Source organism: Callithrix jacchus, chromosome 10, assembly GCF_049354715.1.
Source record: "Callithrix jacchus isolate 240 chromosome 10, calJac240_pri, whole genome shotgun sequence".
Classification (NCBI taxonomy): domain Eukaryota; kingdom Metazoa; phylum Chordata; class Mammalia; order Primates; family Cebidae; genus Callithrix; species Callithrix jacchus.
Window position 1 is genome coordinate 7,088,415 of NC_133511.1, and position 26,184 is coordinate 7,114,598.

Consider the following 26,184-nt stretch of genomic DNA (forward strand, 5'->3'; position numbering starts at 1 on the left):
GTGAACTCACAAATGCTTTTAACATCATATTAGGTGGATCATGAAAGGCTCTTGACTAACCGCCTAAAGGAAAAGAAGGATCTCTTGCATGCCAGGGTAAGGCCAGGCATCTCACTGGCAATCCGCTTTCTCTCTAACCTCTTCTGATCTGAAGAATGCATCATAGTTCTCACACCAAACTGTGTAAGAATGCTTATGTACCAGGTATCACCCCAAAACAATTTAATGGTTACTAGTCGTGTTCCACCTTAACCTAACGTTGGCATTGTTGTTGTTGTTGTTGTAAAATCCTCATTCATTTCCCCCCTTTAGCTTTTGTCACCAGATAAATCACCCATGTAGAGTTTCAGACTAATCATTCTGATTATAGCAGGTCATTCTACACCTCAAATAACAGCTACATTGAGAAGAGATAACAACCAAAACTTCTTCGAAGCTCAAAGTAAATAGTGCATGGAGTTGGTGGATTGTATGTTTCTAAAATATGCAAGGGTTAGGGACGTTACTAGAAAAATCAGGGATCTCCTATTGGCCCATGTCCTCCTCAGGGATCATTAGAGAGCACACACAAAACCTGGTACTTAAATGCAATTCAAAGCACTGACCACATTAATTGGCCAGTTAAGTGCTTGAGAACCTCATAGGATAGGATTGTCGTGGCCTGGAAAATACAGCATGCATATGAGAACGAATTCTTCTGTTTTCTAAATTTCTAAATCTGTACCTGGAAGACACTTCAGGAGAGAACTTGTCTCAAATCAGACTCAATCTACTGCCACATCCACCTTCAAAAACTTAGTTATTATCCAAACAAAGAAAAAGGAGGATTGAGAGATGGACTCATACTATGTTTTTCAGTACGTTTTGGGTCCCCTGGAATCAATGTCAGCTCAGAGCCAGTGCCCAGTGGTCCCTGAAATGTCTGATTATTTGCTTTTCCCCAGTGCACAGTTGCCCTGGCAAAAGGCCGGAGTCTTCTTGGGGAAGGATGGGAGAAAGAGTCACTGCATAAATTATCAGTTACGTAGTGGGGGTCCTTCCTCAAGGGGACCCAGCCTCCCCTTCATTCTAGAGGTTCTGGGTCTGTAAACTGGCTTAAGTCTGAAAATTGATTGAAGGGGTGTGATTCTCTGCTTTTATAATTCAAATCAGTGTTTTGTTCTTTTGACTTAGAAGTTTTCCGCTTATATAAATTAAGTCGGAATGCAGTAGGCTTCCCACCAATTTCACTTCTACGATCACCATGATTCATTGGCCAATGCCAGAGCTCTTCACGAGTCAGACTATTCTGATTGACACGTTGCCTCTGCTGTCCGTTATGGAAACTCTGCCCCCCTTGCCTTTGATGGTTCAGTACCAGTGCTTGGCTCCTGCCACCTTGGGATCCCATTATTCCTATTGCATTTAAATTTTATAGTTGAGTGACTGTGGTTCCCACTGTTAGATCTGACATACAGAGAAGAGTAATTACAGGCTCTTCAAAGATGCAGGTGCTGCCCTCACAAATATATTTTGCAAGTCATTGGTCAAGGGTGTATCTTCTGGACCCTCACAGCTGGGACAAGTAGGTCTAAAATGATTAATCCACTGCACCATCCCAATCTCCCTAAGCCTTTGGATTCCTTTCTCTACACTAACCCAAGAGAGATCAGGTATTTCCAGCTCCCTCACAGTTGGTCATCTTTTAATCCATATTTCAGCTAACCAAGCAAATAAACTATTCGAACATTTTTTAACTCCCTGAGCTGCAACACTAAATGCAGAGTCCCTACTTAGTGGGCCCAAATCATAAATTCAGCCTGATCCAACTCTATGTTCCTTCTGCCATTATACCTAGTTTATAGTGACTCTTTTTTATGAGTGAGGATGTTTCTCCCATAGAATCCACCTGCAAGCCTCTTCTAGTATCTTATTGTCCCAAATTGTGTCTAGAATTTGGCTCACTCAAGAGATGGGCTCATATTAAGTTTTTCAGTACATTTTGGGTCATTGGAATCAACATCAGCTCAGAGCCAGTGTCCAGTAGTCCCTGAAATGTCATCATTTGCCTTTCCCTAATGCACAGTTATCCTGGCAAAAGGCCAGAGTCTCTTGGGGGAGGATGGAAAAAAGATTCACTTCCCTCTTTTGAGCCAATCATTGGTGCCTGGACTCAGTTTTCCAAGTAACCTACTTGCAAGTGGGGTGTAGGGGAGTCAACCACGATGAACCGTATATCATACAATAGAATATTTTTGCTGAAATTAAAAGTGATATTCTCTAAGAATATTACTAACAATATAACATTAATTTCTTAAAAATGTGAGATAAAAATAAAACCTTATATGCAGGAGATTTATTTTTAGTGTGTTTTTATGTGTGAGTGTTTACAAGAGCACATAGAGAAGTTACAGAAAGGAATATATGAAAATATTAAACTGTGCTTATTTTTGAAACAAAAGACAAAGGATCAAGAGGATTTTTTTCCCAGCACTTTTGGAGGCTGAGGCAGGGGGACTGGTTGAGGCTAGGAATTTGGGACCAGCCTGGACAACATAGTGAGACCACATCTACAAAAAATTTAAAACTTAGCCAAGTGTAGTGGCTTGTACCTGTAGTCCTGGCTAAGACACTCGAGAGGTGGAAGCCGGAGGATCTCTTTAGCCCAGGAGTTCAAGGCTGCAGTAAGCCATGATCATGCTGCTGTGTTTCAACCCGGGCAATAGAGTAGAATCCTGTCTCTAAAAACCAAATATAAATAATTTTTTTAATTAAAAAGAGGATTAAAAAATACTTTTCTTCATTTTCTTAGTTTTCTACAATGAAAATATATTGCTCTTTGTGCATACACCATTTCTTCTTCCAAGCTTCCAAGAGCCATCCCAGCAGCATAGAGAACTGTCTTTCAATGTGAGGTCATTCATACCGAAAACAGAAGAGTCACTCAGTTCAACAAACTCTGTCTTATCCAGCTTTCTCTCACTCCCCCTCTCAGACATGCTCTTTTGTTTCTGACTGGTATAAATTCCCAGACTCTGCAGCCTCTTCAGTAAGTAATCCCTCTTCAAAACTAGCAGGGTCATCCTTTTCCCAGTCAGCCCTTGTTGAAATGAGTCCCCAGGCTTGATCTACTGGCTAAGATGGGAGTCAGGGGCAGACCCTCAAGAATATGGGTAGTTTCTGGGACAGTATCAGCTTTGGTTGAGACCTGGTACATGGGGAGCAAGGGGAAGATTCCATTCTTCCAGGAAAGGCGGGAAACCCTTCCTATAGGCCCAGAAGATTCAGAGGAATCAGAGTTTCTGGTTCTCAGGTCTATCTGTCCAGAAGACCCCAACCCTAGTCCCAGGATCTGCCTCCTACTACAGCCCTGATTTTGGTGTGGACAATTTTGTGAGGCTACAGATTTCGGCCCTCTATGAAGTTCTGCCAATTTTACAATTTTGTCTTGAGCCTGGTCCTCCACAGTGTGGGAACTGGGCGCAGGAGATGAGGATCTCTAACGCTGTAAGGGGGCCTCCGACTGACATACTCTACCTCAAGTTGGTAATTAGCTGACCTGAGCTTATTGTTTCTCTCTCTCAGCAACAACCAGCCAATTCCACACAGTTCAGAAAACAGAAACAATTATATAAAAATGTATCACATGGAATTTTAAGTAATTGAAATTATTAGAAATTCAAGATGAAATTTCAAATCATTTGGAGAATTCTGAATTAATTAATAATGTTGGATTATCTACAAAGCAAGGCAGTAAGATCCCTACCTCACATTATTCCAAAATAAACTCCAGATGATATTAAATGTAAAACACAAACCCCAAAAAACTTCAACCACATTTTTAAAAAGTGTTAGTGAGTCTTTAAATAACCTAAATTTAAAAGGCTTTCTGAGCATTTCACACACAAAAAAATATTGAAAAGTTTGAAAGTTTTAACTAATATTTAAATATTTTTAAATGGTTTTTTGAAAGCCTCCCATAAATAAAATTATTGCAATATTTGTAAGACATATAACATGCAAGAATGTAATGTATGTGTGTCTCTGTGTGTATATATATATATATAGCTGGCTAATTGTTTTAAAAATAATAATAAAATGAAATGAAATAAATATACTGTTAGAATATAAATCTCTTAGAAATTAATTACAAAAAAATTAACCCATTAATAGAAATGTGACAAGTATGGAAATCACAAAAGGAGTAATTCAAGTGACTAAAAAACTCACAACAATCTATACAGCCTCACTGGTTTCAAATAAGTTGCAATAAAAATATGTTATTTACTTATCAAATTAGAATAAATCTTCTTAATAATTATCTCTATTACTTATAAGGAAATTTAAAACAGCTTGAATGTTTAATCGTTTAAAATTGCCAAGGTACATTGTTGGAGATTCCTAAAAATGGAATATGCTTTCATTCATTAAATTTTTTTAGAGCTCAAAATATTTAATGGTATGGAAATGTATTCATGATATATCATGCAAAGTGATAGGTTTTGAACCTTATGGATAGTATTACTTTGTGGAAATCCCATGTTTATGTGTACATGGAAAAAAGACCTAAAAGATAAGCTGAGAATCATTTGACTTTTTTTCATTTTTGTTTATATTGACTAAATGTCTTACAATGAGCATGTGTTATTTTTGAAATGAGACTTAACGTGACCATTTATTAGCTTTAAAAGGCACAATTTCCCAAACTCTCCTTGTATTTTTTTTTTTTTTACAGAATGAAGAGACAACCTTTTGAATAGGAGAAAATATTTTCAAACTATCCATTTGACAGAGTTCTAATAATCAGAATACACAAGGAACTCAAACAAGTCAGCAGCAGCAGCAGCAACAACAACAATAATCTCATTTAAAAAGTGGGCAAAAGACATGAATAGACCTGTTTCAAAAATATATATATAAATGACTAGCAGGTAAATGAAAAAAATGCTAAACATCACTAATCATCAGAGAAATGCAAATCAAAGCCACAGTGATATATCATTTTACACTAGTCAGAATGGCTATTATTAAAAAGCAAAGCAAAGCAAACCAACAACAACAACAAAAACCCAAAAACCAGATTGGTGAGAATGAGGAGAAAAGGGACCTTTAAATACTGAAGGTGGGAATTAGTACAATAAACCTTAATTGTTCATTGAGGTTCCCCACCCCACCTGTGACGAGGTTTTGGGGAGGAAGGTGAAACTGCAGATTGGCTAGGTGAACTCATAAGAGCTCATCGTGTGTCTGGACGAGGGGCCGTGAAGTCTAGGGGGCCGTGAAGTCTAGGGGGCCGTGAAGTCTAGGGGGCCGTGAAGTCTAGGGGGCCGTGATGTCTAGGGGGCCGTGAAGTCTAGGGGGCCGTGAAGTCTAGGGGGCAGGCCTCAACTTTCTTCTCACAGGCACAGGGCCCCTGCATACCACAGGCCAGGCCCCTCCTGGTTTAGCAGTGGCCCTTGTGCTTGCTGGAGTTGACATTAGCCTGACTCCCACTCACAGCCTCTTCATCAGGATGTCAGCCCCGTATTACAATGTCAGGCAGTAGCCTCAGGTGCAAACTGCTTCACTGGTAGTGACAGATTTATTGCAGTTGAAGGCAAAGGTTCTATAAACTTCAATTACAGCCAGAAAGAATTCTACCAAAAAGCGTTATAATAATTAAGCAAAAATATGAGTCACTTGAACCGAATATTATAGAAGTTTCTCTAGAGATTTCTTTCTTCTCTGAAAGGCAAATACAATAAAGGTCTACAAAATAAATGACAGTCATCTACAAAGCTTTCTTTCTCTCTGACTAACAGAATTGGTCAGATTGCCCCCCATGGGGCTTAAGGTGTATGTGTCATGCACAGTGTCATTCAAGACTGATGGTGCTTTATATTTGTACCTGGTGTGATGGCATGAGCAGAGTCAAGACATTTTCCATCTGGGTGTCACACAGGGTCAGTTCGAGGAGACTGCTTTCTAAAAGGAAAAGAAAGGCTCTTTCTGGGTGCAGTCTTGCCATCCTCAGAGCGCAGAGTTTCATAGAGCAAAGCAGGCCGTAGAGAATACAGCTCACTGTAGCAGACCCCCAAGCCTACGTCCTGAGCATTAGGTCACCAGGAATTCACACAGTGGTCAGGGCATTCCTGATGATATTGATGACGTGGTGTGTGTGTATTGGGCTTTCAGTCAGGAGCCTAGATTGAGAAGTCAAGCCCGATCTAGTCTAGCTTCTTAGTGCCTAGTGATCAAGAGTGATCTAGTGATCTAGTGATCTTAGTGCCTAGTGATCAAGCCCGATCTAGTCTAGCTTCTTAGTGCCTAGTGATCAAGAGTGGAAGAGCTAGATCATGAAAGAGTTTGGTATAAGTTATTATAGCAGTGTTGGAGCAGAGTATGTTTTTCTCAGTTTCTTTCTCGTGTACTTATTTGATAAACCATTAACATGGAACCATTTAAACATGAAGAGCTGGAGCAACAAAAGCAATGTAAAGAAGCCAATCACAGCATGAAGGTGGTTACCGTATTTCATCAGCCAACACCTGCAAGACTCTCACAGGTAACTGTCAGACTTCATAATAGCTTGCATTTACACATTGACATATATAAACTTACATGTATCTATTTATACACGAAAATTAATATGTATGTATATTATCTTACATTTTCCAAGTTCAAAAACAAACAAACAAAAAACAGAATAAATGACTTGCCCAGTCAGCAGCAGAGATACGCCAAGAAACCAAGAGGATTTTTCTGGTCCGCATTCCTGAGTGAGTGAAAGAGGCATCGTCAAACATACCGAATATGGCGTGAGAAACGCATTGTGAGAGACAGCACGACGTTAGGCTTCAGAATCAAAACCTACAGTTTTAATGAGCGCCAACAGTCAGGGTCCACAGTTATAGAACTGCAATCCCAGCTACTTGGGAAGGTGAGGCAGGGTTGCTCAAGCCCAGGAGTTCAAGACCAGCCTAAGCAATATAACAAGAACCCCCATCTCTAAAAGTAAAAACAAAGATCACCAATTATATTCAAGTTCTTGTGCTGAGAGCTTAGGGTTTACAACTACAGTTAGGATACAATCCTGTCTTTCAAGGATGGAATTGACTGGAGGAAGAGATATACATAAATCACTCTAACACAAGACACAGCATGGCATCATAACAAATCTACAGAGTTTAAGAGATATATTTGAAGTGATCTCTGAACAGTAAGATTTTGACAGGGCAGGGCATGGTGGCTCAAGCCTGTAATCCCAGCACTTTGGGAGGCCGAGGCGGGTGGATCACGAGGTCAAGAGATCAAGACCATCCTGGTCAACATGGTGAAACCCCGTCTCTACTAAAAATACAAAAAATTAGCTGGGCATGGTGGCGCGTGCCTGTAATCCCAGCTACTCAGGAGGCTGAGGCAGGAGAATTGCCTGAACCCAGGAGGCGGAGGTTGTGGTGAGCTGAGATCATGCCATTGCATTCCAGCCTGGGTAACAAGAGCGAAACTCTGTCTCAAAAAAAAAAAAAAGATTTGGACAGGTATAGTAAGACAGGGAAAGCTTTCCAAGTGAACAAAAAGAAGGAGCAAAGGGGCAGGGGTGGAAATTTCAAGACATGTTTGGGAGAATGTCCAGTTTAGCTGGAGTTAGAGGTGCTCTTAGCTTCTTGGACCCAAAGCACAAATCTACCAATAACTTCTCTTTAGGAGGCCCCATCGGAAGTAGATACGATCTTGGAATTGCAGGTGAGTTCTGTCCTGGCTGGGTCACCTCCTGGAGGGCAAGCCCTGATGACATTGGTCAGTAACTTCCCCATTCTCACTCTTGGTTTTCTCTTTGGTGTGTGGAAACAATAAATGACCTCATGAGGTGTTAATATTCATTTAGTCAAACCACAAATACATTTTGAGCATCTTCTGTGAGCCAGCACATAAAATCCTCAATGTGTATTTGTGGATTCTTATGGAACTTAGTTCTGTGCATTATACATAATGAAGTAAACAAAACAAGGGATGGTCCTTGCCCTCACAGAGTGCTCAGTCTAGCAGGAAAAACAGGTATTAAATAATAACAGCTATTCATCCTTCATTTTTCAGCAGAGGAAGATCTTTTCTGAACTCTCCTCCCTGCCTCCTCTCCAGTCTAAATTAGGTCACCCCAAGCCGTGCCTTGTCTTCTCTCATAGGTCTCTGTACATTTGCTTCCAGACCCTCATCTCCATAAATTATAAGCTTATTTCCGTGATAGGTGAAAAGCGGGTTAAGAAAGTTCCCAGTAGAGCCTCTTTCAGCAGCATGTCTGATGCCCTCGAGGTGGAAAATAATCGAACCTGTTGAGGAATTTAAAACTCAGTGTAGATGGAGCAGAAGGAGGATGGAGAAGTATTCAAGACCTATCTGGAAAAAGAGGCATGGGCCAGATCATGCAGAATTGCCTGCTCCAAGGTGAAGAACATTTGATTTTATTCTCGTTGCCCTGGGGAGCCATTGCGGTTTGAAGCACGTTACAGTCTGTGATTAATGAAAAGGAAGTGGGTATCGCAGCTTCCTCCTTAGCAGTTGTCTCGTTTCCTCTGAAATGAAGGGGAGACTGGCATGTCCCCATTCTGTTATTGGTTTATGACTCTAGTTGGCACGTGACCCAAATTGGTCAAATCAGAGGGAAGCCCAGAAATTTATTTCAGCAGTTAGGGGAAAGAGAATCGGTGCAACTCCAGGAACTTACAGTTAGAGGAAAGAGAATCAGTGCAACTCCAGGAACTTGCAGTTAGGGAAAAGAGAATCAGTGCAACTCCAGGAACTTGCAGTTAGGGGAAAGAATCAGTGCAACTCCAGGAACTTGCAGTTAGGGGAAAGAATCAGTGCAACTCCAGGAACTTGCAGTTAGGGGAAAGAATCAGTGCAACTCCAGGAACTTGCAGTTAGGGGAAAGAATCAGTGCAACTCCAGGAACTTGCAGTTAGAGGAAAGAGAATCAGTGCAACTCCAGGAACTTGCAGTTAGGGGAAAGAGAATCAGTGCAACTCCAGGAACTTGCAGTTAGGGGAAAGAGAATCAGTGCAACTCCAGGAACTTGCAGTTAGGGGAAAGAGAATCAGTGCAACTCCAGGAACTTGCAGTTAGAGGAAAGAGAATCAGTGCAACTCCAGGAACTTGCAGTTAGAGGAAAGAGAATCAGTGCAACTCCAGGAACTTGCAGTTAGGGGAAAGAATCAGTGCAACTCCAGGAACTTGCAGTTAGGGGAAAGAATCAGTGCAACTCCAGGAACTTGCAGTTAGGGGAAAGAATCAGTGCAACTCCAGGAACTTGCAGTTAGAGGAAAGAGAATCAGTGCAACTCCAGGAACTTGCAGTTAGGGGAAAGAGAATCAGTGCAACTCCAGGAACTTGCAGTTAGGGGAAAGAGAATCAGTGCAACTCCAGGAACTTGCAGTTAGAGGAAAGAGAATCAGTGCAACTCCAGGAACTTGCAGTTAGAGGAAAGAGAATCAGTGCAACTCCAGGAACTTGCAGTTAGAGGAAAGAGAATCAGTGCAACTCCAGGAACTTGCAGTTAGAGGAAAGAGAATCAGTGCAACTCCAGGAACTTGCAGTTAGGGGAAAGAGAATCAGTGCAACTCCAGGAACTTGCAGTTAGGGGAAAGAGAATCAGTGCAACTCCAGGAACTTGCAGTTAGGGGAAAGAGAATCAGTGCAACTCCAGGAACTTGCAGTTAGGGGAAAGAATCAGTGCAACTCCAGGAACTTGCAGTTAGGGGAAAGAGAATCAGTGCAACTCCAGGAACTTGCAGTTAGAGGAAAGAGAATCAGTGCAACTCCAGGAACTTGCAATTAGGGGAAAGAATCAGTGCAACTCCAGGAACTTGCAGTTAGGGGAAAGAGAATCAGTGCAACTCCAGGAACTTGCAGTTAGGGGAAAGAGAATCAGTGCAACTCCAGGAACTTGCAGTTAGGGGAAAGAGAATCAGTGCAACTCCAGGAACTTGCAGTTAGGGGAAAGAATCAGTGCAACTCCAGGAACTTGCAGTTAGGGGAAAGAGAATCAGTGCAACTCCAGGAACTTGCAGTTAGGGGAAAGAGAATCAGTGCAACTCCAGGAACTTGCAGTTAGGGGAAAGAGAATCAGTGCAACTCCAGGAACTTGCAGTTAGGGGAAAGAATCAGTGCAACTCCAGGAACTTGCAGTTAGAGGAAAGAGAATCAGTGCAACTCCAGGAACTTGCAGTTAGAGGAAAGAGAATCAGTGCAACTCCAGGAACTTGCAGTTAGAGGAAAGAGAATCAGTGCAACTCCAGGAACTTGCAGTTAGGGGAAAGAATCAGTGCAACTCCAGGAACTTGCAGTTAGAGGAAAGAGAATCAGTGCAACTCCAGGAACTTGCAGTTAGGGGAAAGAGAATCAGTGCAACTCCAGGAACTTGCAGTTAGGGGAAAGAATCAGTGCAACTCCAGGAACTTGCAGTTAGGGGAAAGAGAATCAGTGCAACTCCAGGAACTTGCAGTTAGGGGAAAGAGAATCAGTGCAACTCCAGGAACTTGCAGTTAGGGGAAAGAGAATCAGTGCAACTCCAGGAACTTGCAGTTAGGGGAAAGAATCAGTGCAACTCCAGGAACTTGCAGTTAGGGGAAAGAGAATCAGTGCAACTCCAGGAACTTGCAGTTAGGGGAAAGAGAATCAGTGCAACTCCAGGAACTTGCAGTTAGGGGAAAGAGAATCAGTGCAACTCCAGGAACTTGCAGTTAGGGGAAAGAATCAGTGCAACTCCAGGAACTTGCAGTTAGAGGAAAGAGAATCAGTGCAACTCCAGGAACTTGCAGTTAGAGGAAAGAGAATCAGTGCAACTCCAGGAACTTGCAGTTAGAGGAAAGAGAATCAGTGCAACTCCAGGAACTTGCAGTTAGGGGAAAGAATCAGTGCAACTCCAGGAACTTGCAGTTAGAGGAAAGAGAATCAGTGCAACTCCAGGAACTTGCAGTTAGGGGAAAGAGAATCAGTGCAACTCCAGGAACTTGCAGTTAGGGGAAAGAATCAGTGCAACTCCAGGAACTTGCAGTTAGAGGAAAGAGAATCAGTGCAACTCCAGGAACTTCCTGGCAGCCACTTTGCCAGCAGAAAGCAAGCCTGCCTGAGGATGAAGGCAACCACGGAGGCCGGCCCAGGTGAGGGACTGGCGGAGAGGTACACTCCCAGAGTGGCAGGCCTGCTGTCACTGGAAACCCCTGAAATCTGCCCCATCTGTGGATTCACTGTGTACTGGAGCCAATAAATTCCACTTGTATTTCAAAATAAACAACAACAAAACATTAGAGCCAAAATGCTGATCTTAAATGCAGAGCTCTTGAACATGAACCCAGGGAAATGGGAATCTAGCCAGGGGACCAAGAAAAGTGACCAGGCCTCAGGAAAAAGAGGTTCTATAGTGGAGCCCCAGGGCCACCTGGAAATGGAAGATAATCTAAAATCAAAGGCCATGTAGGCATCTCTGAGCTTCGTGAATCTTCAAGCTACTGTCCCACCCCTGACATAATTCTCCTTTACATGTTATTCCCACTTCCAATCGGCTTGCTTGGTCCTGTCCCTATACAAATGTTTTCCTATGTAATATATTTTACTAAGTATGAGGAGGCTCATGCATTTGGGAAGGAGAGCTTTATTTCTCATGAAGGGCTGCAGCCTGCGGCATGGCCCTTCTGACCTTGCTACAGACACCTCAGGCCTTGGTAAAATAACCAATGTCTCCAACTGTGTCCCGTTTCAAAAGAAAAGAGATTCTTATAGAACTTATGCAAATAACCATATTGCCGTAAAGTAGGAATACTCATGGAAAGTTTCCAAATTTTAGAGAACTCAGGTAGAGAGAAAGGTAAATTCTGTTGACAAAAGTATATTTTTTACCATTAGAATAGCAGCCTTCTAATCAGGATGTTGTCTGTCCACCTTGAAACTGCCATCCTCAAATCAAGTAGCTCTTTGTCAGTCAGGTGAGAGGCAGTGCAGAATCCAGCCACTCCTTGCACCAGTCCAGAGTCAACTCTAGGCGGGAAAAGGCTCCCTGTTTATGAGTATCTCCTCCTTGCATTCCTCTGGTAGCATGAGAAGTCATTCCAATTCTATTATGGACTTCTGGGCACTGCTATCCCCATTAGGGTGTTTCTCTGACATCAGCCCAGAGAGCATGGGTATTTCAGGTGTCAAGATCATTTTCTATTCTTTATATTGGGGTAGCTTCAGTTAACATCCCATAGCTGGTCAGTAAATGCCCCTCAAGTGGAAATTCTCTAGTCCGAAGTTTCAGCAGTCATTGTTGAGAGGTGCTCACAGCCTTTGTCACAAGCCTCAATAAACGCTCCACAAAGGGCTCTGAATTACAGAACTGGGCCCTTTGCAAAGTTATATGGAGCCCAAGCACTACCGGCACTCCGGCTTCCAGTCTACACTCTGCGGGCTTGGGCAACGGCTCGGGTTCTCATTTAGAAAGTCCAATTAATACTGCTTGACGGGTGGATTTGCATGCCTTATATATTATAGTAGCAGGTAAAAGAAACATTCCCCGAGCCGAATGTAATATTCATTTTCACAAAACATTTATGCAAATAGGAGTCACAACTACTTTACACGAAGCCTATTTAAACATTCCAACTTTGATAATTGTATCAACCTTACATTTTTATGTTCTGGGCTCAGGAGCTACTTTTTTTCCCACCCCGGACCATTTTACTTTCTCTGATGAAAAAAGATTTGGCTTCTCAGCCAAAGGTTCAGGAGCCCTTTTGTCAACCCTCGACATTGCTCCAGGCAATTTTCATGGCGCTCTTTGCCTTCTGACTTTTCTTAAGAAATATCTCCAGCCTGGGGTAAATATGAAAAATTGATTTGGAGCCCTGTAATGTTGGGGGACCAGCAGGGTCTCCCTTTGGTCCACCCAACCTTCCATAGGGTTATGTTAAGATCTTTGTTTTAACCCCATCAGTTTCCATTTTATTTATTTCATCTCTCTCTCTCTTTTTTTTTTGAGACTGAATTTTGCTCTTGTTGCCCAGGCTGGAGTGCAGTGGTACAATCTTGGCTCACTGCAACCTCTGCCTCCCCAGTTCAAGTGATTCTCCTGCCTCAGCCTCTCGAGTAGCTGGAACTACAGGTGCGCCCCACCAAGCCCAGCAATTTTTGTATTTTTTTTTTTTTTTTTAGTAGAGATGGGGTTTCACCATGTTGGCCAGGATGGTCTCAATCTCTTGACTTCATGATCCACCCACATCGGTCTCCCAAAGCGCTGGGATTACAGGCATGCACCACCACACCCAGCCCCCTATTTCATCTCTTAACAACCATCTGAAGGTTTTCACCTGCTGGGATGAGTCCCACGACTTTCCCCTTTCTTTTTTCCTCTTACTTTCACCCCATCAATGTTTTCTGTTTTCATTTTATTTCTTAATTACCCTTTAAAAATTTCCACCTTCTTGAGATGAGTCCTTGGACTCTCCCATTTGCTTTTCCTATTTTCTTGTTAATTAATGTTTTATTAGCATCTGAAACATGAGGGAAAGCTGGAACAGCAGATTCTATAAGGCTCCTTGGACCTAACATCATCATATGGAGGGCCCATGCAGAAGGGCCCCTTACCCACAGCATATGTACCATGACCTGGGTAACTGTCCATAATATCACAAATCCAGCTCCATATGGCTTGCATACAAAGCATATCAGCTGCTTTGTCTGGGAACTGCACCAGGCATTTATAAGGAGTTCTGCAATCCCTTTCTTGGAGAAAACAGATCTTACAGTAGCTTTAATCCAATACCCCAGGCTGGACGTTTCCTCAAGAATAACTTCCTGTGTGTCAGGATCACATATATCCACCTGCGATTGTACAAGAGTGAGCTGTGAGTCCTACATCAACCCACACATGAGCTTCTATTCTGTAGCATTTAAACCCAAAGAGACTGATACTATCCCTAAATTGGTTACTCTTATGATCCATTTTAGTCAAGGTTCCTCAGGAAGCTGATAATACCAAGCTACAAAATGGAGCAATTCCTTCACATTATACCTTCTGATTTTCCCTTCCCCCAACACTGACTATCTTCCAGGGAACCACAAGTCTCAGAGATACTTTGATAATCTTCTTATGCAAATGATCTTTCCATTTGTATGGCACCACCTTGTCTACTCCTTACTGTACGTGTGGCCGACAAAGAAAAGGGAAGATGGGGCCGTCATTTAGAACGTAAGTGGCACAACTGCTGGGATCTGTATCTGCAGCTCGACTTCACAGGCTGCTCTTGGTTAGAAAATGATCTGGGGGCCACTTTTCATTAAAGGGAAAACCTCACTGAGGATTCTAGTATCCTCACTATCTGCCTGAGCAATTCCTTCTTAAGTCCTAAATCACTATGATAAATAACAATAACTAAGGGATTAAATATTTTGCTTTTTCCTTATTAGTTTGCTTTTCCTTATGCACGCAGTGAACCAACTCCCCCAGAGCTGGATCCATCTCTAAATTCCAGTGGTAACTTTTACCTCTAGTGACTGAATGCAGCAAAGCTGCTTCCTACCATAGGTGACCAAGTCGCCACATGGGAATCAAACATTCTTCATTCTCCATCTTTTTATTTTTTCTCTATTTAATTTCACCTGGATCATTTTGTCCTTCATTTTGAAGCAAACTTTAAATAGCCTCTGACCAAACAAAATTACTTTTTCCTTTAGCAAAAATCACATCCACGTGTTTTTCTTATAAACTTCACCAAAAACACATCTTAACTTCTTTATGCACTCTGTATGTAGAATTGTTTCTCTTATTATATCTGGTAGTTTTAATTAAATATGTTAACTACTATTCTAACTCTTCATAGCCCTAGTTTCCAGCGGAAAAAGCCTGGGATTACTTAATTTAACATAACTGTAACCTTTTAAATTACTGAAGAGAATTTTGGCTTTTTGTTTGTGTGTTGTTTGTTTTGAGATAGGTTTCACTCTTGTCACGGAGGCCAGAGTGTAGTGGCATAATCATGGCTCACTGCAGCCTTGACTTTCCCGACTCAGGTGATTGTCCCACCTCAGCCTTCCAAAGCAAGTGCCACAAATCTGGCTAATCTTTGTATTTTTTTTTTTTTTTTTTTTTTTTTTTTTTTTTGAGTTGGAGTCTCGCTCTTGTTACCCAGGCTGGAGTGCAATGGCGCGATCTCGGCTCACCACAACCTCCACCTCCTGGGTTCAGGCAATTCTCCTGCCTCAGCCTCCCGAGTAGCTGGGACTACAGGCACACGCCACCATGCCCAGCTAATTTTTTTGTATTTTTAGTAGAGATAGGGTTTCACTATGTTCTGGACTCAAGCAATCTGCCTGCCTCAACCTCCCAAAGTGCTGGGATTACAGGTGTGAGTGCCTGGCCACGAGGATAATTTTGACTAGTTTTATTTACCGAAGATTACCAAAGTCTTGTGAACTAAAAGGTATTTGACCTAGCTTCTATTTTTGGATGTTCATATCAGAATGAGCCCTTTGTATCAGCTCTTTCATACATTTTGGTATATGAAAGACACAGACAGAGGCAGATCTTAAAGATTTATAAGACTGCGTCTGCTGGTTTTCTAAGTTTCTCCCCCACGTTAGACTATCAGTCCCTTGTTTACCTGTTTCATGCCCTAAACAGTTTTAGCAGCTCTAATTTGCATCTCCAAAGACGTGACTCAGGTGAAACAAGGTAGGAAATGTACATCTCAAAGGCACAGACTTAGATCTGAACAAAGGCAAAGCTTGTTTGTAGCTAACACTACTGCCATCGGCCACCTCTGACACCCCTAACAGCTGTAACTGGCAATCATCGCCCACACCGAGGTCATGTTTTCTGACAGCAGAAAGTAATCTCCGGTATTACCAAAGCCAGACATTAGGTAATGCGATGCAAGAGAGAGCAGAGTCTTAAACCTGGGAGTCATCTGTCTCCTTACAACTCTTGGGGCTCCATAAGAAAAACCAGAGTTTCCTCCCAAGGAGGAGTCAGCATTTTTGGTTTTCCTTAAGGGATCCTAGGCCGTTAGAATTTATTTTAGGTCCCCATGGGGTCACTGAAGGTGGCAAGAGAAACGAGGGACAGAAAAAGAATTCAATCAACTGAGAAGAAAACGTTTTTTTCTAAAGAGGAAGCAAAAAGAGAAAAAGCATAAAGCCTCTTTAGAAAATTATCATTATACCTTGGATATCCAGCTTTTAATAATACCAACTTCTAACCATAGAGCTCTTTAAAAGAAAAAAAAATGTTCTCAAATTTCTTATTACCAGATTTTAGCCGGTACTGCTGGCTGTTGACTTTACCAAAGGTAACCTCCCTAGTGAAATCAATAAGGCTTAACCAAGGTTATGACTCAGACAAGGACACATGGGGCATCTCCAGGGAGGTGTGAGAGCAGTCCCACAAGATTCAGATTCATCTCAAAAAACAGCTCAAGGAAAGGGAATTTTCACTTGCAGCAAAAGGAGTCCAGCCCACACGTCTGCTGGGCCATATTCTCTAGGGTCTCAGCATCACAGCTGACCATCTACCTCATGTCCCCACAGAGGAAAGACAGAAAATCAAAAGCTGCCCATGAAAGGGGAAAGAATCAATACATGGTAAAAATCACACACGTATCAAACCAAAAGGATTCCCTGACGGGAATCAAATGCAGGCCACGCAACGAAAGCACAGGATTTTCACTGTTAGACCACAAGGCAGAGTAGCTTTCCTTGTCATTCATTCAGGACAGCTTAAGTCATCATTTGAGCTTACAAAGGATTTTAACTTTGCTTTAGGTCAGATTTTCCATCTTTAATTTAGTCAAGAGAATTTCTAAGGTTAACCATAACACTATTACATATCCTTAAAAAAAAAAATTGCCTGGGTGCAGTGGCTCACACCTATAATCTCAGCACTTGGAGAGGCCGAGGCAGGCGGATCACGAGGTCAGGAGTTCAAGACCAGCCTGGCCAACATGATGAAACTCTGTCTCTAGTAAAAATACAAAAAATTAGTTGGGCATAGTGGCGGGCACCTGTAGTCCTAGCTACTCAGGAAGCTAAGGCAGGAGCATTGCTGGAGCCTGGAAGTTGGAGGTTGCAGTGCGCCGAGGACGCACCACTGCCCTCCAGCCTGGGTAACAGAGCGAGACTCCATCTCAGAAAAAAAAAATCTCTCCATGGTTTTTAAGCATGTAAACCAATGGGATCTTCTATGGTGGCTGAGAAGAGACTGTCCCTTCAAAACTAAGGCTCCCTATCCCTTAGACCTAAAGTTCTCTATAACTGCACTCACTGTAACTAGGAGTCCCTTTGAGTGCCTGGAGCCTGACAGACCAGCTGAGTGCAGCTGGACTGGGAAGTGCCCCCAAACCTGGGGCTGACAGCGGAGATCTCTTCAAGGGTCCAGAGGGCGGGAACCAAGAAGGCTGCAAAGGCCCCCTCCCAAAACTGCAGTCAACAAAGATGTTCCCTCTGGGGCCTGGGCAGTGGGAAGCGGGACAGAGACTGAGTTGGGACTAGAAAGAAAAAAAGGGAAGGGGTAGAGAGAAATTAAGTCTCCGAAATCTTCAACCTAAAAGCAGGAGATCTCAGATCTGAAACAAATGAGCCAGCTTCCTCCCAGAGCAGTCAGGGAGACAACCTAGCTGCAGATGCAAGTCTGCTGACCTCCAGTCCCGCGGGGGGAAACTGGGCTTCTCCGTGCATCCCACCTTCATGGCCGACCACGCCAACTACAGAATGGCGAGGTAAATTTAGAAAGGAGAGCTTTATTTCTCATAAAGGACTGCAGCCTGCAGTGGAGTCGCTCTGACAGACCAGGAAGCATAGCCTCTGGCCAGAAGCCAGAAACAGACACTTTGAGGGAGGGGCAAAGAGAACAGGAATTTATGCTGAGCAGGGTGATGAACAAGCACACTCTAAAAGCTAAAGGAGCAGTCATAAATATTTACGAAAGGAGAAACCTGCGAGTGCAATTGAGCTTCACACCCCTTCATGGGGTACAATGTACAAATAATGGGGCATCAGCCTGATTCGAGGATGGAGTGTTCAGCCCCCTGACATTAAAAGCAGAGGACACAAACACCTTGACTCCGCATGCTCTGTAGATTGGCCAGAACCACACCAAGGTCAGTGTTCTCTTACCAGGAAGAAATGCTGCTTGGTTGCTTTGTGAAAACTACAACTGGGAGGGGGAGCAGGCAGGCAGTCGATTGATACTAGTGGTGGGGTCTTTAGGAAGGACTGGTTTCTGTTTAGTCCTTAGGGAAGAAAGCCAGTGGCAGTTAGTAAGGGAGGGGGCATAATAGGCATGTCTGGCCCCCCATGTTGTCCTGGCCAAGGACTCAGTTTTCAGAATTACTCTGTGTCCTCCTTGGCCGGGAGACGGTCCATCGGTCGGTTGGGGGCTTGGAATTTAATTTTTATTTCTAACTTGCTTCCAGTGTTGGCTTAATTACTCACAGCCGATCATGACCCTCAGATCCACCTCTTTCTATTACATTACTCATCAGCATCAGACTCCACTACAGACTGCCTTATTATGCCCCCGTTTTCCCATTTGAGTTCCAGAGAATGGGAATGTACCCAATCCAACTCCTTTGAACAAAGCACATCACACTAAACTACTTCAGACTGTGGGTTGACCATCCGCCAGTCAAATGTTAGCAGAGAGGGGAATCTCATGGTTGCCCCGTCAGTTTTTCTGAGAATGCCTAAGGTAGGATAGGCACTTGAGTGACCTATGTATCCACTAGGGCTGATGGGGATCAAAAGGCACACACTCTGGAATCTCAGTCCAAAATGTTGATTGTATTACTATGAGCAAAAGTTATTAATTTTTAAAGGAATAAAATGTTACCTGTGTTTGGTGTCCTTGAAAAGACTTTCTCTGAACCAAGAAATAATCATTCACTTCATTGGGAAACAAAATGAACCATGCAAATGGAAACTGTGAGTTACTCATTTGGAGACTAATTGGGAGAGAAAACAAAGTCTGCCATTGAATGTGCATCTGCCTAAAAGCAGAGTGCCTTTGTTAGAACCGAGTGCGTTTTCTTCTCTTTTCTTTAAAAAAACATTCCTCTCCAGGCTTCTTAAGTAGATGAAATGTAACCATAAATTCAACAGCATTTTCTTTATTGCTCCTAGGGCCCAGTGGAACCAAGTATCTCAGCTTCTTAAAAGAAGATGTCAGAGATCCCTGGGACCGTGCTGCTATTGATGCTTATTTGTGAGTCTGGTGTCTGTGCTGTGTGCTTGTCTCTAGTCTGATTTATTTGAAGATGATCTCCATGCCTTTCAAAGAAGAATGTACTATCATTCAAAGCAGTAGCAGAAACCTTAGCTGCAAGCATGACTTCCCTGCAAACATGATGTCCACCTTCCCGGGTACACCTCTGTCTTTTCACCCCATTCGACTCATCTTTTCCTCAGCAGCTAAGTCAGTTGTCAAGGCTGGACCTATTCATCCGCTGCTATTTCTTCCCTTCCCTTGTTCCCCAATCACTGTCCTAAACAGCAAACTTCAGGGGTAGGAGAGAAGTGGGATGCCTGAGGCTGGGCCCCCTCACAGGCAGACAACCAAAAGAGCAGATCTAGTTCCAGGTGTGGCAAATTCGGATAATTTTATTCGCTCTCCTTAGGATCAGCCACATTCCAAGAACTGATTCCTGCTCCCTAGCATCACGAGGCACCCATGAGAGCCAATGTCATCTGGACAGAAAGCAGCCCTTCATGGTGGCTGAGAGACCCTTGTCCACTGTGCAGGGCACAGCTCCCCGGCTCCACTCCTGTCACCTCACCCCCAGCTGTCAAATTGCCTGAGAAACCGACTTGTCACCAGAAGATTCATGGCAAGCGTGCAATTCAAACAGGAATCTGGGAGATGCTGCTGGTCTTATCCCTCCTCCACGAAGCAGTGCTGCTTTAAACGTGACTAGAAAACTCACATCCTCCAGACACCGTGTCTCTGTGCCTCTGACAGTGACAGATTGGCAATCACAAATTCTTACCAAACGCTTGCTTTTTCAGTGTTCCTTAAAGACACCAAAGACTTCTGTCATGACAACATATCTTTGAGACAGACATGTCACTGCTTCCACAATGGCAGCCTGTCGTTCATTAGCTGCACTCTAAATTGACGCTTTCCTTCCTGGAGGGAGCATCGTGGGTCCCTGGCTGGGAGCTGAGAAGCGCCCTCATCTTACTGGGAACACTCATCCGAACCATCTCCTCCTGAATAGATTTCCACAGAGGAGCAATCTCATTCATTTAGGATGCTACTATTCATTTTAGTTTCAAAATGTGTCATGTCCTTGCTTTGTCCCCCAAATAGTGGGAATGAGCATGGCTCTAAATCTACAAGTGAGTTCAAGTGTCTCAAGTGCACATACTGTGCTGGACACTGGAGGTAGGGGTAGGATGCAAGTATAGCAGATGTAAAGTTTTTCCTCTAATGAATGTATGCTCTGGTTCTTGCCTCTAACCAATGTATGCAAAACATCTCAAAAACAAAATATGCAAATGCTGTATGGCATGGTAAAGGAGTGATCTAGGGGTGGCCTACCCTGAGAGTCCAGGAAAGCCGTCTCGGGGACCTCCCTATAGTGGATTGGACGATGGCCCAAAACAAGACATCTCCATACCAAGCCCCCAGAATCTGTGAATGTGACCTGATTTGAAAAAGGGTTTTGGCAGATGTAATTAAATTCAACAGGATTCTCATGTCACCTATTAGCAGTTGTTTGAGATGAGATCATTCTGGATTACCTAGGTGGGCCCTAAATCCAATGACAGCCATCTTTATAAGAGACAAAAAAAGCAAGAAGAGGAGATGGTGATACGAAGACAGAGATAGAGACTGGAGTCATGCAACCACGGGCCGAGGAACGCGTGGAGCCACCATAAGCTAGAAGAGAAAAAGGAAGATTCTCCCCTGGTAACTCTGGAGGGATTGCAGCCCCGCCAATACCTTGATTCCAGACTTCTGACTGCCCGAACCACGAGGAAATAAGTTTCTGTCATTCCAAGCTAACAATTTTATAGCAATTGTTATGGCAGTCAAGGAAACTAATGCGGTCCATCTGCCTGGGACACTCTATGTTCCCGCAGTCGCTCAGCTTTAATGTAACTTCCTCAGAGAAGCATTTTCTGATGTCCTATCCCCACCCCGCAGCTAAATTATTTAATAGGTCCCTTTATTATACTCTTAGGGCCAGCTCCATGTCCTTTTCCTTCCCAGTACTTAGTGTGAGGTCTACTTACTATTTAAGGTAGAACAATTTATTATTAATTTATGTTTGTTTCTGCCTAAAAATTCCCCATTGAGATTAGACTGAAGACCTAGAGCAAAAAGGAAGCAGCAGCCAGAAGAGGGCTAAGTCTTCAGTGAGCGTCGGGGTGGCCAACACACGCTCCTTTCCTTGCAGCTCCGGGGGAGGCAGGGAAACCTCCGAGGGCACAGCTGGACCACAGGCACCTGTGCTCCATCCTCACAAAGATTCCCAGCCCCAAGTGCAGAGCATCGGCCCGCAAGAGACCTTCTACCACAGTGGTCCATTGGCGTGATCCAGTGTGAACAGGTGGCCATCGCTGGGATGCACTTTCCTAATGTATTTGATGCCACGGACAAAACGTCTGTATCTTTTGGTGAGAGAGAGAGGGAAGCGTGAGGAGAGCAGGCAAAAATTGCTGAGACTGATTTTCAGCATGGGTCAAGATAACAACTCTAATACAAATCTAAGCTGACTTAAATAAACAGTTTTAAATGCTGAGCTTATGAACTAAGATTTATGCCTGCTGCATATTTATTGGTGTGATTATTTGTAATGATGTCTTCCCACTAGGCTGTCAGTTTCTGTGACTGTTTTTCCGACTGCTCTATTCCCAATGCTTGGCACAGATATAATTTTTTTTTGGTAAAGTTTGTGAAGTGAGCAAATAGCTTTCTCACTGGTTGCCTGGCCTGACTGCCGCTTCCAAAATAAATGTCTCACCTGCTACAAATATGACTCTTATTAACTGCCATTATAAAAGCTTCGAATATACCTCTGCTGGGTACCCCCAAAATTTGTTTTAAAAACTCTTAATAGTACTGCACGCACAGCATTAGAAAGGCCGTTATACTCTCACACCCCAGGAAATGTAGCTGCCTTCTGTTCTCGATACCATAGCACAGCGTATTACTGGAAATGCCTCAGACATGTCAACATACTCTTGGGAGCTAAGGCAGGACATAAAAATGTGATTAAATAATAGACTCAGAGTCACCACTGAATACTTGGTGACTCCCAAGACTCAGGGATTCTGTGAAGCTTTCTACCCTTCTCGAGGAAGGAGTCTTACACCATAGCACTCAGACAATATCTCTTCTAATGAAATCTTCACAATCTCCCGTTCTGTTGGCAAGAAGCAACAGCTCCTTGACACATGTGATGGGAAGTTCACCTAAGGAGATCTGAAGGATGTGAGGAATGGGGAGGGATAAGTTATAAGAACCTGTTACCGTGGTCTGACTTTCACACCTAAGGAGGGCAGCTCCTGGAACCGTATAATCCATAGGAACTGCTTCATGAACTTGGACATAAAAAGGGTCACGTGCCTTTTATGTTTCAAGTTACTTATTCAAGCCCCACCTAATTTTTATTTTTTTAAGGCAGAGTCTCACTCTGTTGCCCAGGCTGGAGTGCAGTGGCGCAACCTCAGCTCATTGCAACCTCCGCCTCCTGGGTTGAAGCAATTCTTCTGCCTCAGCCTCCCAAATAGCTGGGATTACAGGCATGTGCCACCATACCAGCTGATCTCTTTTGTGGTTTTAGTAGAGATGGATTTCACCATGTTGGCCAGGCTGGTTTCAAACTCTTGACCTCAAGTGATTCCCCGGCGTTCAGCCTCCCAAAGTGCTGGGATTACAGGCGTGAGCCTAGCCTGCCCCAACGAATTCACAGGAAGTCCAGTCTCTCCCTACCAAGGTTCCTCCCTTCATAAAGTGTTCCAGAACCCAAGGATTTACTCCACTTAAAGCAAGGGTCAAGTCTCTTCCAATACCAGGGACAGAGGAAACTCGAGCTGGGTCAGCTCGCTTGAAGCTGTTGCTTCTTGCCCACTTGCCAATGGAACCAGAGACTGTGAAGATTTCGCTAGTAGAGATATTGTCTGAGTGCTATGGCAATAGACTAATAGGGCTATAGAAATAAGACGCCTTCCTCAGGAAGGGGTAGAGAGCTTCAGGGGATCACTGAGAAGGTGACATGTTTCTCCTGGAGTCTGGACAAAGCAAAGAACCAGGGCCGCTTCAAGCATGGCTGTTACAGAAGGTGGCCGTGCCTCCCGAGATCTAGACCCTCCAGAAGGTAGGCAGATTTAAGACATTTTGGAAATCCCAGCCTATAGGGCCATCAGGAGGACTAGGTGACCCCCTAAAAGGAATCTGTGTGGGATAGACTTCAAAAAGTCAGATCCCCTTCAGAGGGGGATGCGCCCACACCAGGGAACAGTGGGAAGGAGACTCCAGTAATGAGGTTCTCTGACCATCCCACAGAACCGCTTCAGGAGAAAAAAGATTAGCTTTGGGGCATCTGGCACCTCCGGAGACATCAGGTCACAAGTGAGGTTTCTTGTGTGCATTTTATTTGTTTGCTAACTCTGGTAAAGCCCGAGGAGCCTTAGGGAATTGAGCGTGGGGAACGACATGATTAAAGCATCACCCTGATGTTTTTTCCACCACAGCTTTCCCAGCCTGGATGGGATTCGCTTGGGGAAAGGGAGAAACTTTGGATTGGATGACAGACTCAGGTTTATATATGAGACTGGTCCACACTTTTATTACTAGAAAAATGGCAGTATTCACTGGTACCTGAAAGGACTTGATAAACCCATGTGATCTACCCAGGACTCCACGCAGAAGTAGGGAAGAAAAGCGTCAACGGAGCTTGCCTAAGGCAATAGCGTGCAGGGATAAAGCTACTTTCTGCTGCTATCCTTCTCAGTGGAGCTCAAAGAAGAGCCTGACGGTTCCACAGGCTTCTCCCCACAGTGATCCCAGGGTCACACGCTGCGTATCTATGGTGGGATTCACAGCTAACCCTCACAGTCACATCCTGGAGAAAAACCAGGCACTGTAGTGCCAGCCACTGTGTCAGGGCTGCAGCGACCCTACCTGCAGTGCCCACAGCCACTGTCTATCTTACCTCCTCAGGTCTAAGGCATTCTCTTCAGCCAATCAGATTCAGTAAGGCTTCTTACATTCATCTCCTAAGACAAGATGACCAGCTCCCTACAAACACACAGAACTAAGAGAGACTCTCAACGCAGTCTAATTGACGTCATGTTGCAGAACTAAAGTGAGGCTGCCAAGACACTTTTCGGTACAAGACCCGTTGTGAGTGACCTGTGATGTCCACTGTGGACATTTAAAGAATGTCTCTCAACGTGCACCCTGTTTAATTTTTCCCTGGATAGGCCACCTGTTACACTCACAATTCATTTAAGCAGGAGGAAAAAGAGGATTTTAGTTGAGGAATGACAGACTGACCAAATAAGAAGAGATAGCCTTAATAAAGAAAAGAAACGGGATCTGGACAGGCCTGGAGGGGAGACAGAAGAGGAAGAAAAGGGATCAAACCGCTCCTCTTTGTGGGACTCATCCTCCCACTCCAGCTTACACCTGCTTAACTTCAGTTCACATCAGCTCATCATTTCTGGAACCGCTGTTTTTGTCTTGTACTGACGTTGAAGGGAACAGTCTCTACTGTCGCAACCCAGCTTCACTCACGCCTTTGCTGCGCTTAGGGGTCTACACGATTCCTCTGCTCCAGGAACTGCATGAAAACAACAGGGATGTGTAGCTTCATTAGAGCTTTCCAGGGTTCATTAAATAAAAATAACTCTAAATGAAGTTACATTAGAAAGCACTCACATAGAATATCAACTGCTAATGAGCACCTTGTAAAGACTGTCTCCGGAAAAGCAGATCTTGTAACCTATTAGCAATTATTTTTAAAACCAGCTAGGGGAAAAAACTGGTTTTCTCCAAGAATCAGGGTGGCTTCCAAAGGAAGCATATGTCAAATGGTGCAATCAGTGTGTTGAAGAGTTTCAACTGTTGAGATTAAGGGGGAAAAATAAGAAAAAAACATTTTTTCCCTAGTAGCTGCAACCCAATAATACTTTGCCAAACCCATCCTTCCTCTTGCCTAGGTTTCATAACATTTTAGTCACTTTTGTTTTCCAAAAATGTCTTAGTTTAGACATCTCAAAAATGTCTAAGGATCAGTTCTGCTCATTTTTGAAGTTCGGTATCATATGAGTCCAGGCACTTCCCCACTCCATCTCTCTCCAGCCCCAACTCCGGCTCACCTCACAACTGTGGTTCTAGCAGCTTGTGGTGGAGGATGGGACGAGCCTGGCTCTCACATAACCCCTTCTACTCCCAGTCAGGTAGGAAACAAGAAGAGAGAATCAGACATCTCCTTCCCCAACTGAGGGAGGCCTCAGCTCCCTTGTTGGGTGTTCAGGGCCACTTTTTTAGGGCATTTTCTGTGGGATTCCTGTGAGCTGGTGGCCATTCCAACCTGCCCTGCTAATGGGGGACCTGCTCCCAAGCAGCAGTCCCTAGACCCTGGAAGGCATTTTTGAGATGAGACATTTTAGGACCCATCATCCCATGTGGGATTCATCGTCTGCATCTCGAGGTAGAGAAGATATTCTGGTCCTGTCAGTCCCCTCACCCTAGCAATACTTCTGGGTTCTCTTTTTATTCCTGCTGTAGTAGCACGAGCGGATTACAGGCCCGCTATTTAGGCAAGGACTCCACTGGGGTCCAGTCTCTCTTCCAGCCCTCCCTCTCATCTTTACGATGGGTTCTTTCTCCCCAGCCCTTTCTCCTTTCCCTGCAAGAAAGGACAGCACTCCCTATTGTCCTCCACACAGGAAGGTCTTCAGGGGAGAAATTACAGTCTGTCACATGAGCTTCATCTCACTTACCAAAGGCAGCCTCCCCTGTCCTAGATCCATCCTTCTATTAAGTATGAGGAGAGGGAGAAGAGCAAAGGCAAATGGAGGAGCAGAGAGGCGACGTTAGGTCGATTCTCTGAACTAGAATCCTTTCAGTCAGCAATGTGGATAATGGCTGCTGCCGATTTCGGCACTTCTCTGGACTTAGAGTATCAGTGTATGTGGACCTTCTACTCCTAACTTTGAAATCCTGGGACGACAGAAAAATTCTCA

General features: G+C 43.8%; 1 protein-coding gene across 1 annotated transcript in view; it reads right to left on the minus strand.

Annotated features, from left to right (window-relative positions):
- Positions 1 to 6,574: 6,574 nt before the first annotated feature.
- CWF19L2 (CWF19 like cell cycle control factor 2) overlaps positions 6,575 to 26,184 on the minus strand; it is a 172,181-nt gene continuing 152,571 nt past the window's right edge. Inside the window, exon 17 of the mRNA XM_078339371.1 lies at positions 6,575 to 6,733. Coding sequence (XP_078195497.1) covers positions 6,590 to 6,733 — 144 coding nt within the window. The 3' untranslated portion in view covers positions 6,575 to 6,589. The remainder of the gene's footprint in view (positions 6,734 to 26,184) is intronic.